The sequence below is a fragment of the Haemaphysalis longicornis genome, unplaced genomic scaffold (assembly GCF_048455015.1).
Source record: "Haemaphysalis longicornis isolate Haplotype H1 unplaced genomic scaffold, Haemaphysalis longicornis Haplotype H1 scaffold_1, whole genome shotgun sequence".
In the NCBI taxonomy this organism is placed as follows: Eukaryota; Metazoa; Arthropoda; class Arachnida; order Ixodida; family Ixodidae; genus Haemaphysalis; species Haemaphysalis longicornis.
This window is the reverse complement of record NW_027526203.1, coordinates 304,760,327-304,778,376: the sequence shown is the minus strand read 5'-3', so window position 1 is coordinate 304,778,376 and position 18,050 is coordinate 304,760,327. Positions and strand designations below refer to the sequence as shown.

At 45.3% G+C, this 18,050-nt stretch overlaps 1 protein-coding gene across 1 annotated transcript in view; it reads right to left on the bottom strand.

The window, feature by feature from the left end:
* LOC144149659 (protein turtle homolog A-like) overlaps positions 1 to 18,050 on the bottom strand; it is a 721,048-nt gene that overhangs the window by 171,714 nt on the left and 531,284 nt on the right. Inside the window, exon 4 of the mRNA XM_077681324.1 lies at positions 15,439 to 15,666. Coding sequence (XP_077537450.1) covers positions 15,439 to 15,666 — 228 coding nt within the window. The remainder of the gene's footprint in view (positions 1 to 15,438; positions 15,667 to 18,050) is intronic.

Sequence of the window (18,050 nt, the reverse complement as noted above, 5' to 3'; positions counted from 1 at the left end):
ATTTTCTGATCGTCTGCTGCACCATTTGGCTCCGTACGTGAATCCCAAGCGTGCGGTTCACTCTGCAGGTGGTTCCGTTGTTCCAACATCAAGTTGCGCCGGCTCGCACGTCCAAATCAGCCGCCATTTTCCCATAAGCGAAAATCGTTTTTATTTATTTTTAGAATACAGAGGTAAGCACCATCGTTGTTCCCGGTATCAAACAAAATAGACCACAAAATGCCACCTTCGTGTCAAGTTTGAGCGCTAACAGAGCGGCGGTTCGCTCAGGAAAAAATTTTAAAGTGTTCCAATTATCGTCGCAACACCCTGTACGTACTAGCGACGTGGCGTGCAGGCCACTAAACATGGGGCGTGTCAAGAGTAAACCTAGGCAGGTTATTTTCTTCCACCACTCTTTGGTCAACGTGATGGTAATTGCGCATTAGGCAGAATACATTCCTTTCCTTTGCAATAACAAACATTTCCAGCAGAAATAAATACTTTGATAGAACACTTTCAATGTCGAGCAATCAGCTCGGCTGTCTACAAACGCGCTTTGTTGTCTTCCCCTTATTTCTTTCGTCCCACACTGGCAATTTTATGCGCTTTGTTTTTACTTACGAGGAGAGAGCCTGGGTCCAGCCGAAAACCTTGAAGTTCTGCGCACACGACCGGCGAGGTAGTACAAATGCTCCTTAGGCCGCGCGTAGGAACCGCAAAACCAATTAGCTTCGGAGACAGCAAAATAATTACAAAAGGTAAGAAATGGTTCTCATCAATGCAGAGCCCCTTCTCGGTCCCCTTCGCGACCAGTGGATCCTATACTTGGTACCAAATTCGACACCCAATCAGGCTGGTGCGAAGCGCGCTGAGCGCACAACCCTGTGCTAATTACCGCCTTTGTCCCACTCCCTCCTGCGCCCTCCGCGGGCGCTAGTCCAGGCTAAGCTCGCGACCAGCCCGTCCTGCAGCCAATTGCAGACATCGCAATTTCGCCTGTGCCTCATGGGGTGCGGGCAGGGCATCGGCCGAGTTCGTGACCATGCCTGCGTCTCGAAAGGGTTCCAGGCGAGCTGAAAGCGCCGTCAAGAAATCGTTTCGTGCGTCTATACAATCTGCCGCTGCCTCGCGAAGGCCCAATATTGAACTGGCATGGCAGCCGTGCTTGAATCGCAACCCGGCAATAAATGTCCTGGCATGATGAATACTCGAAGACGTTGCCTTTGGTGATAATCTTGCTCTCAAGCGCCGGTAACTGACGAATCGCTCGTCAGGAATTTGATTGCATTCAGGAGCTCGTGGCGAACACGTTCGCCCACAGCCACTCAAGAAAAGAGCTCGCGTTTGCTGCCAGCCTGGTCGGTCGGTGGTGCTGTGCCAAAAGTGTGTTTAAGAGAGTTGTTTATCCCTCACGTATAGAAAACGGAAATCATAAAGTGGAATTCTAAGGACGAGTTGCGAAAGGCTTTGACTGAGACAGTGTTTTCAGATCTTGCCACCAGCGTTAAAAAAAAGCAATTCCCAGGGTTGGTTTCTGTTTAATGATGAAACGGAACCAGTGCGATGAACCATAAAAACCATTCCTTTGATAGTTTATTGATCCCTGAAGGTGCTATGTAGATAACGCGGATATTACTCTTTCGGAGCAATTGTTAAGAACACAGTATGTGATGCCATGGGCTGGTTATACCCCTAAACACGCAAACGCATGCGTACGCTCTTACTAACCAGCGCGAGCGCAGGGTTCCTTTTAGATAACATAACTTGTTGCGTACTTTTTTGTTATATTTTTTATATGTTCAGTCCAGCTAAGTTCAGAGGAAATAGTAATTCCCAAGCATTTATACTCCGTAAAATTTTTCAGAACGATGTTGTCGCATCCGTAAGTGAAACTAAAAATTTAGTTCGGTTTGATACTGACATTCATACAGTTTAGTCTGGATTAATCCTTTCCTTTCTCTAGAACCAACCATGGGCTAGATAACATTGATAACCGTATTTCGCGACTATTAAATGACATGATTGTTGAAAGTGTTAACATAGACAGTATTTCCATATCCGCATTAAAGCAATATTTTATAAATTGCCATTCTTGAATTGTACATAAACATTGTGGTTAAGAGCGTAGTGACACGTGAAGAAATGTATGTGCTCTAATTTTGTTGTGTTTTTCCTCGGTTTTTCATTTCCAATTCATAGCTTTACTTGACTGAGTCGTAGGCTGCTGTCACATTATTTCTCGTTGAACATGACACGGTTCGTATTTCGTACATTATAGTGTTGTCTTATGTTTCAATATTTTGGGCTACTTGATTTTTCTTTTTTTTTTTTGCATACTTGATTTCTTTCTTCCTCTCCTAAATTGTGTCACTGCAGTAATTGTTTTTTTTTTAGAAAAATGCAAGTTATTGTGTTTTTTTCTGCATTCCTGTAGTTGATGTTTTCTATCATTGCTGTTTTCATTAACGTTACACAGTCTGTTACTCTACCAAACAAAGTGTTTTTCATTCCATTAAGAGCTGCACTCTGCCTAGCTCACTGCCTTGTAAGGGGAGATGGGACCCCGTCAAGCTGATATAGCATCAGCTTTCTGTCCCCTCTCCCTGCATATTCTTTGTGCTATGTAAGAAATGCAAATAAACTGAAATAAACTGAAATAAACTAAACTAAACTAATCATCATTGACCAGTCGCGACACCCCTGGGCAGTGGGATTCAATGCATCGTTTAATTTAGTTTGGTTATTAATCGTTTTTATCTCTTGGTACAACATACAGTCATCTGCCAATAACATAACTTTAACGTCAACAACGTGTGTTAAATCGTTTATAAAAAGTGAAAATCATAAAGGAGCTAGAACAGAACCCTGCAGGACCCCAAATCTGACGGGAACAATATTAAGAGCATGGTTGCCGAATTGAACATATTGATGCCTGTCTGACAAATAGCTATCCATTGTAGGATAGGTCCATCACCCAGTATTTTTGTTTAGTTTAATAAGTAATTTTATACGCGAGCCGCGATGAAACGCCGTCGAAAAATCTATAAATATTACGTCAAGATCATTAGTTCACTGCGCTAGGTCATGCACTCTTTCTACTAGCGGTGTTACCGTGGATAATCCCCGATGGAATCCATGCTGACTCGAATTAAGAATGTCGTCCTGCTCGACACATTCTGTTATATGTTTCAGAATAATATGTTTTAGTAATTTACAAGTACTGGTTAATAAAATCGGATTAAAATTTAGGGGGGAACTCACATCACCTGCTTTGTTAACTGGAGTATCTTTGGCAAGTTTCCAGTCTTCTGGAAGCCGGCAATCTTGGATCGATTTAGTGTAAATAACGCATAGGTTTTTGATAATTATTTCTGCATACCTTTAAAAAAAACTGTTCGGGATTCCTTCCGAACCACAGTTCTTTTTTTTTTCACTCAAGTTTAGAAGTAGCGTAAGCACGCCACTTTCTGTAACAGTAGGGGGTCTTAACAATTCGGCTCGACGGTACGAGCTCGGAAGTCACACGACGATGTACAGTCGTCTATAAAGACAGACTTGAAGTACGTGATGTTTGAGTTCTCCCTATCTTTATCTTATTGGGGTGCAAGCGCGAGCGCCGGTCTTTTGAGTTTAGAGCTTACGGGGTGCCAAAATTTACCAGGACAGTTTTTTATAAAATTTTGTGATGAATTGCCACATAAAATGTAGTTGATCCCTCTTCCATAGGAACAGGTAAAACACAAAAGTAAAATGTGTCTTCACAGGACAGTTGAATTTTTATTCTGCAGCGATGTGAACTTGCACACCACTATTTATATTTCGTCGGTATTGCGCCGTTATACGCATCAACCTTAGACACTGGATTGCACGCTCCGGAGCATTGCGTATATCCGACTGAAACTACAAGCGCTCGCAAACCGTCCGCTCGAACGAAACCGAACGGGTTATGAGCGAATCGTTGGGTGTACAAACGGTCCGTTGCAGAGAAAGGAGCAGCGGATTGTGCCACCAGCGCGACATTCGCAATTCGGCTTCGATCTTACTCTGTGGTCGTTGCCTTACAGTCTTCTCCGCACGGGACGCTGCGCGTCCCCTGTACATGTACGCGCTGGCATTGAGGCGCCAACTGTCGTAGCTCATTGGAGTCATGATGCACTACTTCGCTTCGCCTCTCCTAGACGGCAGCACCATCTGAAGGGAAGGATATAAGGCGCGTTTGTCGTCCTGTTTACGCGTCTGTTCATAGCGCAGTCGGGAGTGCGTTTCGTACATCCCGGTCCGGCGAAAGAGTCCATGGTTCAAATCACGGCGCACCAGCGTTAATGAAAGTTTTTCTGGCGGTATCATTTCCGCGACGGGTATGACTTCAGTCAGATCTTGGTGGACCCCGGGGCATAAAACACTTTCCTGTTAAAACTTCTTTGGCAGTATGCATTTTATGCTTCACTAACTTGGTTAAAATATTTTAGAAAAAAACTGAGGAATTGTAAAGCGTTTGTGGAACTTTCAGGGCCTTTTTATTTTACGTCTTATGTGAGTTATCTCCCGCGTAATCCATGGGTTTCATTTTTTGGTGAGCTTTGTAACAGTAGGAACAAATTTTTCAACGCAATATGTGACATGTCCTTTAAATTTGAGCCAGACATCATCGATAGTGCAATGTTCTTCAGAGCAAAAATCGTTGATGCTTCGTCTTCCCCGTTGATACTTTGTCTTCCCCGAAATACCCTTTCCTCTCATCCCCACTCACCCCTCATGCTCGTCTTCTCCCCTCTCACTTCTCGCGTGGGGAATGAAATAGAGGTCTGCTGAATCCCAATGGAATATCACACGTTCGCATTGCTCACTTGCCCTCTGTTAGAACAGCACGTGTTTTTTCTTTTGTTTTTTATTCCATTCAAACAGCCCCAGCTGTCATCTGTTGTTTTAAAGACGATAGTCTTGCTTGGGCTACTGAAATGCAGAAATGTTTGTTGTCTGTGTCTGTCTGCCACTCGATTCAGCCACCCGGCTAAAGTGAAACAGAGGCTGCGCAATAGTCTTATACACCCACAGCCAAATATAAACGTCCAAGTCCGGTGTCGATGTTCATACTTGTCAACGTTCTTGAACAAGAACAAGACGTTTCGTAAACATTAGGCAGAAAATCAATACAAAAGTGATATTTGCTGTGTTCCTTTATTATAAAATTATGGATGCTTGGTTTTTGTGATAGCAAATGAAATACTACCTCAACCGCAGAAAACCGTCACCTGCTGTAGCCCGCGCTCCTGACGGCATTTAAGAAATCACACGGCAAAGCAACGAAAGGTTCCACTAGATAGGTTTTACGTTCCACTCGGAACGCTTTTAGAGTAGGGCAAAGCGGTTTTATAAACGTTGTAGTAGGGTGCCTCGATTCACGCGGGTCTCCGCCGTGCGGCAGCGCAGGCATCGAGGCATCCGAATTGCAGCAGTCGAAAGCGGTAAATTTAACTTGATTTGAGCAAACCTCTAGCGTGTTATCTTAGGCGGAATGAGATGGGAGAGGAACAGCATGAGAGGTGAGCGGGAAAGAGAAGGGACGCATTTACTTGGCAGGGGTGACAGCCGACTATCGCATTTCGTTGACGTTTGCAACGACAAGAGCAGGTACTCGGCATTTTTTTTTTTTGCGTTGGCTTTTATCTCGCGTCTTTCCGACACGGTATTTAACGCATTGTTTTTGTCCTTTGCTATCGTGAAAACGGATAAAACATGCATTCTTAATCAAAGAAAGCCTGGTAATGTCGGTTACCTACTTATTTTTTGCCGCATTACCTGTGTGTAATCCTGAAGGGGGAACTGTTTTTAGTGCGAAAGCTCTTTACCTTACGTCAGTGATTTCGCGGATGCAGAAAATCGCTCAATCGTGGAAGCCTGCCATATTATCCCGTTTAGAACACGCTTACGCAAAGGTTTGACACGCAGCAGAAGGAGGACGCGAGGCGAGTACGGAACGGCCCGACGTTATGTCTAACGTTACACTTTCGCGTCCGATCGCTTACAATTGACACTTGCAGCTGCACCTACAATGAGTGTGACGTTGCTTGGTACGTTATTGGGCTCGCTTTAAAGTTTACCTGGGTTGAGCATAAACATAATACGTTAAGCCTAATCCCACCGTTTCAGTTCTAACGTTGTCAACCGGTACAAGTTGGAAAAAGTACTCCTATTTCCCATTGTACGTCAAAATTAAGTTGTGCCACTTGACGTCGTAACACCCCAAAGTGAAACGTCAAGGCTAAGCTCTGGCACACACATGAAAGTTACTGTTCTAGCAAAGGGTTTTACATACACACAAAGTAGCACACACCCGCAGTGGGGCATCGGTCAACGGTGTTTAAGCCGGAACATAGGCTTCTACAGCGCACGCGGTTACAGACGCCACCAAAAGCAATCAATGAATCAATCAATGAATCGGAGCGTGAACACGAGAAGTGTCGATTCCAAGAAACCTGCGCACGTACTCTGAATCCGGTGTGCGTAATCTGAAGCCTACCAAATTCCTATATCCCCAGAGCATAGTAAATATTAGCAGTGCGGTAATGGGCATAATTTATAAGCACTAATGTATGGTCCTTTCAAATTATATTCGGTGGTTGGCGCAGGAAAACCGTTTCAACGGTTTTTCATGTACAAATCTGCTGTTCTTGGTATAAAAGTTAGGTTAGAAGCTGGCTCGCACAGCAAATTGGAGTATTCTTTCGTACATTGAGAAATCACAGGGCAAATCAGACTTTGCATCTGCGGCAATAAGGTGCACGTTGCATCTGAACGCTTTCGTGCAGTGGTGTACCGCATCCTACATAAAATGTTTCTAACTGGTGACAACGACAACGCCACTTCTGCGTTGTACACGGTTGTGGGAAAAGCAAGTTTTTCTGGTTAAAACTCAATTCCGTGAAACAGATTATACAGTGTTCTATCAATATTTCTTGTTTAAATGGTAAAGGCTCAGCCCTGAATATGTCACATAGAAATTACACTCGGGAGGTGCTGAGGTACTCCTTGTGATATAGTGAGCACAGCGTAAAAACTACAGCCTCTGCAATGCTAGTTTTCGTTCTAATTAGCCCTTGAAGAATACTCTGTTTTAAAACAACCGTACACGGTGGACGTTATCTCAGCTGCTCAAGCGCGTTTCATGCCCTGCCATTCATTTATTCTATAAATTTATATGAAGATTGTAACTGTAACGAAATATTTATGGGAGCTTCTTTGCGTCTTTCCGGGTAGAGAAAACCATGGCACCCTTACTACCATATCGCTTTACAACGAGCATCAGACATTGCAATCCAAAACAACACAAAAGGCGCACTTTGGATCAGCTTTTACCCGTATTCGGCTCGTGGCGCTGAGAAGGAGCACAGGATTATCTTCGAGAAGGCACATGGAATGCGGTGAAGCAGGCCATGACTGGGCCGGACTTTTCGCGAGGCCAGACCCGCTATGCCTGGGTGTGCAAGGCTGTGTTTCTACCCCACGGGTCGATTATTAACGAATTGGCGCTGCTCGTTAGCGCTAATGAATTTTCAATGCACTGCGTTGTGCTCCTAAGGGGTTATCTTTAAATGCTTAGGTTGTCCGTCCCGCGATCTGAGCTAGTCAGGAAGACGTACAACGCTCGAACAGTGCGTCTGCACACGTAAATCCGCTGCAAAGCCAAGAATTCACTCCATTTCACACAGGCTGGGTGTTTCCTTTCGAGCTTGTGAGGCAAAAGAATTATAATCAGTCCGGAAGCAGTCTTCTTGTGCCGTTACCCAGGTTTTCTGAGCTCGCCGCTCAAGACGTACTGTGTCGTCTGCTGGGGCACTGTGTAGCGGCTCCTGGCAAATGCTTCGTTATACACTCGTTCAAGTTTCAACGAGGACAGAACATTACGCAATAAAATACGAGTCTTTACAGAGGTAGCACTTTGCTGCTATCCTTTCTGAAATTATCCTTGGACGTCATTTTGGCTCGGAGACGACGCTGGCAGGTATGAAAAGCATTAACGATGGTTTAACTGCTGAACGGCAGCGATGTAAGGTTTAATATGCGCCATCTCCCAAGATGTAAACGACCATAATAAAGCGCTATTTAGCCATGCGGTGTTTTCAAACACTTCACGCGATGCTGGCAAGCACAATAACTTCAATATTGTGCTTGTCTTTTTTTTTTTTTTTTTCGGGGGGGGGGGGGGTAGATACCGCTTTGCCGTGCTGTAGAAGGCAGTCTTTGGCCAGCAGAAACCTATCAGAGGCCTTTCGCATTAAACAGAACTGAAAGCTAGTGTAAATAAATCAAGATATCTACGAATGAGCGATATTTAGTAAATATATGATTAATTAATTCATTTGAATGGTATTTATATTCAATACGCTGCCAGCCTTTGCTGGAAGGTAACAGCTTAAAGCCAAACCGAAAAAGTGACATGCACTATAAAAAATATGAGCTACCACTCTGTCGAAACAACACCTATGAGGGAACGCGAAGCTTTCCAAGATCAAGTCCAACAACGAACAAACCAACTCAGAAGTGAGCGGACCCTACTTAGTTAAAATGATTAGTGTGGTGGTAGCGGGATTCCTACCTTTTATGTATGGTCAGGTGGTGTGATGTGGGTCCGCTCGGTACTGATACGGGCATTCGCTGGATTTCCCTACCGTTCACCATCGTCATCACTAGACGTAGCGGTACGTGGATTTTCTTTTTAATTTTGCACGTATATGCACCCCTCTCCAGATTCAAACTTCCTCGACCGTGCAAGAATGACCCATTCGGATAGCCGTCAGCTTCATAACGCGAGAGACCCAGATTCGATTCCGACCACGGAAAGCGTTTTTAGTTTTCTTCACTTCACCCACGATCATCATCATCGTCAAAAAAAGTTGGCTTTTATGAAGTGTGTTTTGGGTGAACTACAAAAGACATCAGTGAGAGGCTGCAAGCTTCGCTTTAAAATCACTGCGGTTGGGCTTTACCCCAACGTTTCACAAGCACCTTTCAGCGTGGCCATATATGTGCACTCGGCGAATGTCGAGGCCCAGCACACAATTTCAGGGCAAATTGAATCTGTGCAGGTACAACAGCGCAAAGCGTGGATTTGCGTGCAGTTGTGCAGATTATGCAGCAAAAGCAGAGAACAGGTGGCAAGAGAACTAATCGAGGCATTTTTCATTCGGAAGCATGGTGAACAGTGTGTGAGTGAACCATCCATATCTTTGTATGGAAACAAGTATGAAGTTTTCAACCATTACATCATGTGATAAGGATAGTCACATGTGTGCGCATGTGCTGGTACGGGTATTTGAGCGTGTTCAATTTTTCAATAAACTAGTTGTGAGTCTGCGCTCGTCCTGTCTCTTATTTTCCTTGAACCGTCCGTATCCGCAGTTTTACGTATAAGTGCGCAGATTATATTTTAGGTGCGTAGTACCTTAGGGCCGCAAAATGTCCGCCCGCGTCCGTGCGCAGAGAATTTACAATCGCAAAAAATCAGAGAGGCACCGCTAGGATTCGAGCCTGTGACTGGTAGACCAGACAGAGTTAGTGTCAGTCGTCTTACCCTATGGGCTACGACGGTGAGTTAGTACACGAGAGTCAACTCCCTCGCCTGTAACGGTGCGGAGTACCTTAGGACCTCCTAATGTCCGTTCGCGTCCATCCGTTCGCACACCACCATCAAGCGAAAATCAAGCGAAACTTGATTTGAGCCGCGATTTGCAGTTTCATTTAGGGAATAATCAAGGTGCAACTCACGCAAAAAGTGAATTACGGTCGGGGCGCAAATCGGGCGTCACTCGGGGTGGGTGGAACTTGGATGTCATTTCGAGTCCTCGTACTCCGCACCCTGGCCATCATCCACGGAGTGTAGATGCTGCCATTTTTTGTCGGATTATATCAATGGAAGCGAGTAACCAGATTAATTATGGGTGTGCTGGCTACAAGAAATGCATTGCACCAAACGTCTTCTCCAGTTTCGAGACTGAGACTAGGGTAACTTGAGTTTTTTGTGACAAAACATTTACAGACGTATGAAGGCGTACACATCTTGCCAAGAAAGGACGCAGGTGCTGCAGTCGCGCGCCTTCTATATAACGAGCCTACATGGTGATCATTGGTAGACTGGGAATTGGATCGGAAGCTAGTGGCTAGGGAATGCATATGGTGCTATGGATTGTACTTGGCGGAGCTTAAGTGGTTGTTTGGTCAATGCTTGAATGTGGGCTAGTTGGGTGGAGCAATGAAACGTGGTAAAAACCGCGCAGCTAGAGACAGGACGCAAAGGAAGAAAGACACAGGACTAGAGCTTGCCGGTGCGTAAGTAAAAAACGTCCTTGTTATTGCTCTTCCCGTGTGTCCGACTTTTCACTCCTCTTTCACTCATACTCTATCTGCCCGCTCTTCGTGAGTTTTCTTTTTTCGTAGATTACCTATATGCATATATTCATGGAACGATGAAGGTTGGTAGATGGTGAACAAGCAGGACAATAATTACTAACGTGCAGCAGTGAGCCGTAGCGGTGGGAGATCCCTCTTTTGCAAGATACGTGGCTAATGCGCACAGTAACTGTGGCGGGTCAGTGAACGGCCGTGGTTTAGCCGGCCCAGTAAAGATCTAGACACTGCTCTCTAGGAAGATTCCTGGAGCTTGCGCGGAGAGGAGTCGGGGTGAGGTGACCTACAAAAACTTCTCCCTGTAGAAAAAAGTTTTCGGACACTTAAGTCTGCTACGTGTTTTGAATGCGAAAGCCTAGCGATTATCAAATGCTTCTTTAGTGCTACATCAAGTTTGCATCTCTTCTTTTTTTTCGCCAATTTCTGCGACTTCACGACGCATTTCACGCTGCCAGCTTCCCGAAAGTTAGCGCTCCCCTCCCGCGCTCTCCTCCTGTGCACGTGCCACCACATGCATCCGTCACAGCGCACGCGGCAACCTGGCATGGTGCCAGTTTGCCGCCGTGGTCAACGAATCAGGTTGCTGCTCTGGCGTACGGGTTCGAATCAAACATATACTTATCTTTTTTTTACAGAGGCATCCATTCTGGTGACAGTAGCGTTGACGCCGACAACGACTGCCACGACGACAACGGTCCCTTTTCGCGTTAGACGAGACACCTAAGGCTTTCCCCTTAAAACTCTGGACATGGTGGCAGCGTCCGGTACGAATATTTCATGTGTGTGTGCATATCAATACATACATACATACATACATACATACATACATACATACATACATACATACATAAATACACGCAAGAGCAAAAGTTTACGGACCACGAAAGCAGCAATTTTGAGCTATTTCTCTGCCGCACGTCAGCCCATAGTACTATATATACGCGCGGTAGTTTTCATTAGCTCCGCACTTATACGACATCTCGCATGCATTCGACAGTTTTTCTGGCTGCTATAGGAAGACAAATAATCTAAAATTGCCACTTCCCTGGTCCGTAAACTTTTGATCGTGGCTCTACGTACGTATGTACATAGGCGCCCACAAATATAGTATACAAGGAACGCACACCGCTGCAGCTGCCTTTGTGGTTATATGTCGCGTCTCGCTGGCGTTCATTGTTCAACTCAGAAAGTAATTTAGCTCTTAATTAATTTTTGCCTTTCCGTTTGCCATCTTCCCCCTGCAGTTAAAATAAAATAAAACCGCCTACGTTCTATTTCGGTTGGCCCTCATGACAAACAGCTTCATACACCGTTCGAGTCCCCCGTTCACAAAAATTTGTAGCAAACTCTCTTCAGATAGGCAGACACGGGAATGTACAAAAATTGACGTACCTCAGTTTTGCGATAAGGTGGGCTTCAGTAAGATTAAACAATGATGGTGAAAGGAAGTGACAATCACGTTCTGCAAAAGTATCCCGCTGCAGTCCGTGTTTCGCTGCTGAAAATACCAAGCCACAGAAGAAGACCCACATTGTTCTCTCCCACTTTTATTTCTGAAGTTCTTCATTCTCGGTGGTATGAGCGTGTTATTTACTTCAGGGCAAGTGTGTATCCATCAGCGTAACCTGCATTTGTCTAAGCCTTTTAACAAAAAAAAAGGAGGTACAGTGGTTGAATCTTTGTAACCGTTAAGCCGGGATATCTTGCTGACAAGCTCGTTTAATTGTGTTCATGCGCATTTCTTGAAGCAAAGGATTCTTTCCTCAATACACATAGTATTAATGTTGAAAGCAAGATTTATAAAAAATGCACACGAAGCAATTGCGTGTCCGCCGTGTCTTTCGCATTTATCCTTGTACCCGTGAGTGCGTCAGAGCTGACCCATTTCCAAATTTTATCCTTTACGTCTCGTTTTCTTTTGCAGTGGCACCGCGAAAGCAGCCAAATGGAGTCGGCCTGGGCCATTAAACGTTTACTGCGCAGGGCTTGTCCCCCAAGGTCGGTCGAAGATTGGTTGTTAGACTTGGTAGGAAGAGACGACCCGAAGACGGCCTCCAAGGACGCGCTTTGACACAGACTGGAAGAAAAATGGAGTTCGCGGATGCTAAGCGGCATAGTCATCGAGTATCACCGTGGTAACCACGACGAGGAAAGATACGGTCGCCTCTCGCCAGCGAAAAAAAAAAAGAACTTGACGGGTGAGTCTTCGTGGAGCAGGGAAAATCAAGGAAGGATACGCCGACAAGCCCTTCATCGGTTTCGATCCATACTGCTTTTGTTATTCAGAGAAACCTGATAACCAAGTTTCGCGATTTTTCTTGAGCGCGGCTTTCTGAGTTTGTTTGTTGCTACTTTCATGATTGTTTTTAAAATAACGGGGCACCTAAGCTTTCCTTATGATCTCAGAATGCCTTAACATTACTTCTCGCTGAGTAATGTCACCGAGTTATGAAGCGAAGTTTAGTGGAGCTAATTTTTGGAGGACTAAGTTAGTGTTTCAGCGTATGTGATGTCAGAAATCCCACAATAATGGACGCCGTCGATATTTCGACCTATATTTAGCCCTTTCCATCATCACTCCTGTTCCTTCACACTTTTAATTTTTGCATCTTTTTCTTCCCCTTTACGCTGGCTGGAGAAGGGTCTCCTGAAGCCCTTGTCCAGTCGCCCTTGGTAGCCCAATATTCAAGCTTAAAGTTAGACCGATTTCGTCTGCTGCTCCGACACCACACTAGGGTCAGCCTAGAGTCATATCTGTGCTTAACTCTGTCACGTGTTTGCTCGCACTAACTGAGGTCTAAACACAAAATTATCGTATTCTTTGCCCTGGCATTGTTTGTTATGTCATTACAGTTAAGCCTGCGCAATCATATATTGAAGAACGTATTGGATACAGGCGCTGACCGTTGATTAGTGTTTTGTGGTTTTTGCAGAGTTATCCTTCTGCTGAAACACCGCCGTTCATACATGGTAGCCATAGTAGCGATAGCTGTTCGAGGAGCAGAGTGCTATTGGAAGAAACGCAGGCTCGCTGAAAACGTCCATAGCAACATCCAGTTTGTACGCTACACTAATTGCAGACCTAGGTGTTTAGTGACATTGAGAGATATTACTGCTTCAGTGTCGAAGGCGCCAATGCTGTTCGCGAAATATTGCATTCCCTTCTACATGGCAAAAGGGACAAAGGTGAAAAACTAGGCCATAGCCTAAGCTGGGCTCTTAGTGCTAAAAGCCTCTAAAATGTCTCGCCAGGTGCATCCAAAGAAACGTCAGAGTGGCTTTGCGAGAAGATCAGCCATGAGGGGCGGCCCTTTTAGACACACCATTCTCGCCATAAAGGGGTACTAATAACGAATGATCTCAATGATTGAGAAATACTTGCAACTTGGTTGCGAAGAGATGTTTGTCGTCCACTCTCCTTGGCACCAATCTGACATGAGCTAGGCGATATTATTTTGAACCAGAAATGGGAGAAACGGTCCCATATTCCTCCGGGAATAAACATAATGTCAGACCGACCGTTTCTATCTATTATGTGTTTTTAAAATCGAAAGCACGCGTGTAAGTTTGTTATGCCCAGGTAAGAATGCGGCCGTCTAGGCCAGTTAAGATGTATAATGCAAACGCGTTTTAGGATAATAAAGCGTCACAAGAGTTCTTATGTTTCCCTAAGAGCGTTAGGACAGAAGCCAGGTAACGACTGAGTACTAAATGGTAAATTATTTTGTGCCTAAAAACCAGCGCGCTTATTCAAATGCATAAACTGCTCTTACACGGTTAAATAAACGGAAGTGGGCCTGGCTTCTACGTATGACCTTTATTCAATGGCTCCACACTGGTTTTAGAGGTGCATCACCCAAAGGGGTGATTCAGTGGGGGGATCTGCTTTTATGTAGCAACGGGCCACTATCGCTACGACTGCAGGATGTGCCACCGGTGAGAACTTTGCTGTAACTGGCACTACTTTAGCTAATGTCAGTGCTTTGGAGCGAGACTATTTACTTCGAGGAATTTGCAAAAGAACATGGAGTGTGAGAACATTTTCTGGGTCCGAAAATAGTGTACAGAGAGGACGAGTAGTCTGCATTTCCGTGAACTTGCCATCTGTAATAATTATTTTAACCTCTTGAATAACAAATGTTACTAGGATGCAATAATATGTAGCAATTGGTTTACGAATAAAGATAGGACCGGAATGAATATAAGTTGGTATGCATAAACTGGCAACCCTGTTTAAGGTAGCAGTTCAACTTTCTCAAGTTTATAGCGGTATGGCTGGCCTTGCAGAACGAGGTGTAAGCTGACCGCCGCTGACCTGAGGGGCTATAGCCTCAAAATGTCATCCATGATTAAAAATAATCGCTCATTCATTGTTTCAGCAGTATTTATAAAAAATTATCCGTAAAATAGTGAGTGATAAATGTCGGCATAATAAGCATTTGCTTGAGGCGAGGTACACTCGAATATAATCCTGTGCTTCAGATCCAGTTATATGTATACTTACTCAGTAGACCAATCCATGCAGCCAACAATAAAATCTCGGAAAATTACCATGTCGGGCACATCGACTTCAAAGTTCACTCGGCGCTGTGGCATTACGCAATGTCAGAATGACGTCCTACAAAGCGTAGTGTCATATCGCAGATCCCATTTTCAAGTCAATTTGTATGTACGTTGCCATGGTTTGCCGGACTCTCTTTGCTTGTGGCATGCAGTGCCCTATTGAGCGCGTAGCGGAGAAGCTAAACCACAGGATTAGCCCAGAGTATAGCATAAGCAAATATTTTACACGCAATATAAAACCCTTTAAACCCACCGACATGTCTTACCTTCGCTTCGATGTCGTAATTTCTGGTCAAGCAACACGGCAGTAAAATATACTCATGTTCAGATATTATGATGCCATGTTTTAGTTTCTTTCTTTCTTGCCCCTCATGCATTCCTGCGTGCACTTTCCCCTTGTTGCGGTACCTTTGAATTCCCAGGGAAAGGTTTGCAACGAGTGTTGCTTCCATTGCCGGTACAAGCACGCCCACGAGGCTTTCCACTCACGTTCGAGCTGCAGGCGAAGGGAGGAGCTGGGAGAGGACACAAGTTCCGAGTTCGAAGCCAGGCATGTGAGTCGGGCCCCGTGGTGCCACCTTTGAAGCTTGTCCAACGTGGCCCAGCTCCTCGTGACGCCATCCCGGCCGGCCATCGAGCCTTCGGTGGCCTCGAGAGGCGTCGAATGCGACCCAGCGGAAAGCGAGAGACTCCAACGCAGGATCGGCTGAGGCTTGCCTGCATTGAAATGAGTTAAGGTTGCGCGCGGAATTCTCAAACTGCTGCGGCACAAGAATGGCCCACCAACGAAGCCGCCACCCGGGAATTCCAACCCATTGAGACGCCCCCGCCAAAGTCTTGGCATTCGAGTACGCTGCGCAGAAACTAGCCGCAGCCATCGGCCAACGCGGGTTTATTTGTACGTGTTCTGGGCTTCACTCGGTTGAAAAGTGGGTTTGTTAGTCGGCCAGTTTATTTCCCTCGCAGGATCCCTTTTCATTTTTAATACAGTATGTGTTTGCTCCCTGGAAGGAGGGATTTCTAAGCACGGCTGTAATATAAGCGGTCATACCTGAAATATTGTGATTGGTTGGGTTGCCTTAGTGTTGTCTCCTCTGAGTTGTCTCCTCTGTTGTCTCCCGCTGTGTTTTTCACCTTGAACATGACACACCCTCGCCAAACTTTCATCTTTCGCTTCGATAAGATGAAGGAAAAGGCAATTTGTAGCTTCTCGGTCAGGCCGAAAGTAATAATGTTTATGTGAAAAAATTAACACCAAAATTACATTTATCAGTTTTATCGTAATGAAACAGATTAAAAAAAACACGATTTCGTTAAGATCGCTGCTTGGTAAAGTTGATAAATTCCTCGCGGGACTTAAGCCTGCTCGTGTAGCTTCAGATTGAAATCATTATGGCTCCCCTAGAGTTACTCATGAAAGACTTGTTTACAGCTTCATCAAGCCTGCATCTTTTTCTTCGCGTACCTTTCTTCGCCTTTTGGCTCCCCATGGGGCATTCTTCGCTTTCGGGGCTCCGGCCTCGCTGGCGTATTTGCGTGGCGGGCCACGCCTTAAGCCGCTAAAGAAACTGGCCGTACATTCGACGTGGAAGCCCTTTTCATCACAAGACCCGGCGACAATTACTTCAACAGGTAAACTGGCAGCATTTGACGCCACTACTTACCCACGACCGGCGGTCCTTTTCGTCCACGGCCTCCCCGTATATAGGTACACCATCAAGTGACCATGGCGTACGCACTAGGTACATGTTTATTTACCCAAACAGGGGAGCCGCCATGAGATCTGCGAAACGTGCTTGTCTTGGAACCCCGCAGGCGCGAGTTTGAGTTTCTACCGCACAGATATGTACCAGTTTTTTATGCGAAAGCACTGGTGGCGTCGTGGCCGAGAGGTTGCACATGAATTATCCGACAGATGGAAATCAACATGGCCGATGGCTCTAAAAACAAAGCAAAAAAGAACAGGTGAAATAATGCTGGGGATAGCGCCATATATATCAGAGAAGCTGCTATAGAAAGTTATCCAGTTAAAAAGAAAATAGGGAAAATTTGGATCTGGGAATCCAACCATGGCCCACCGGAATGCGAGATGCGCACACATTCCCAAAAGCGCAGCGCATCCACTGCTATGGCTGACAAAAGGTGAACTCAAAAGCGTTATCTCTTTCGAATTTGAAACGTATTCTACAGGCACCTAGTACGCCTTCATGAGCAATTTTGAGCAGGCTAAGCATGGAAGTAGTTATTAGCTAGTGACCAAGTGCGTTTCCACAAGATGTCCCCTTTGTTTGGCGCACCGCAATACAACCTGCACTAAACCTGCGAGCATACTCCGTTGTCAAAACAGATGGCGTGCGAGGAAGGCAAATACGAGCAAATTGAATTCAACAGAGTAAACGTTATCGCACAAGGATAGCCTATAGTCTAAGTGAAGAAAATGAGTGTGACAAAAGTGTGTCTGCAGTGGATACTAGAAAGGTGCGAAAGTAAAACAATGACTCTGATAGTTAGACACTATGTTAGAAAACTCACCAGAAGACCCCCCCCCCCCCCCCCCCCCGCGGTGGCTCAGTGGCTAAGGCGTTGGGCTGCTGAGCCCGAGGTCGTGGGTTCGATTCCCGGCCGCGGCGGCCGCTTTTCTGATAGAGGCGAAAAGCAAAAAAGCCCGTGGATACGGGATTTTGGCGCACGTTAAAGATCCCCAGGGGGTCAAAATTAATCCGAAGACTTCCACTACGGCGCGCCTCATCGCCTGCGTTGTGTCGGCGCGTTAGACCCTACAATCAAACAACTCCACCAGAAATGCAGTCGCACTCACTACATCATAAGCGGTGCTTGCGTAGCCTCGTAATTTTGGTAAGTGTTTATTTACCATTTCGGCCATCCGCCATTTCTGTAACCCTCTGCTGTGGACCACAAACAACAATAGGATTTTTTATATTCCTGAAGCCCATACCGATTTTCCATTAAAACAATTTTATTGCTCAGTAGCGGGTACTGGGGCAGGCTCAGAAGCAATTGCGGATCTTGCAGTCTCCGTGCTTGTAAAATTAAGGTACGCCTAAGGGCCGTCGCTGTAAATGAAGTACCATCATGAGCTA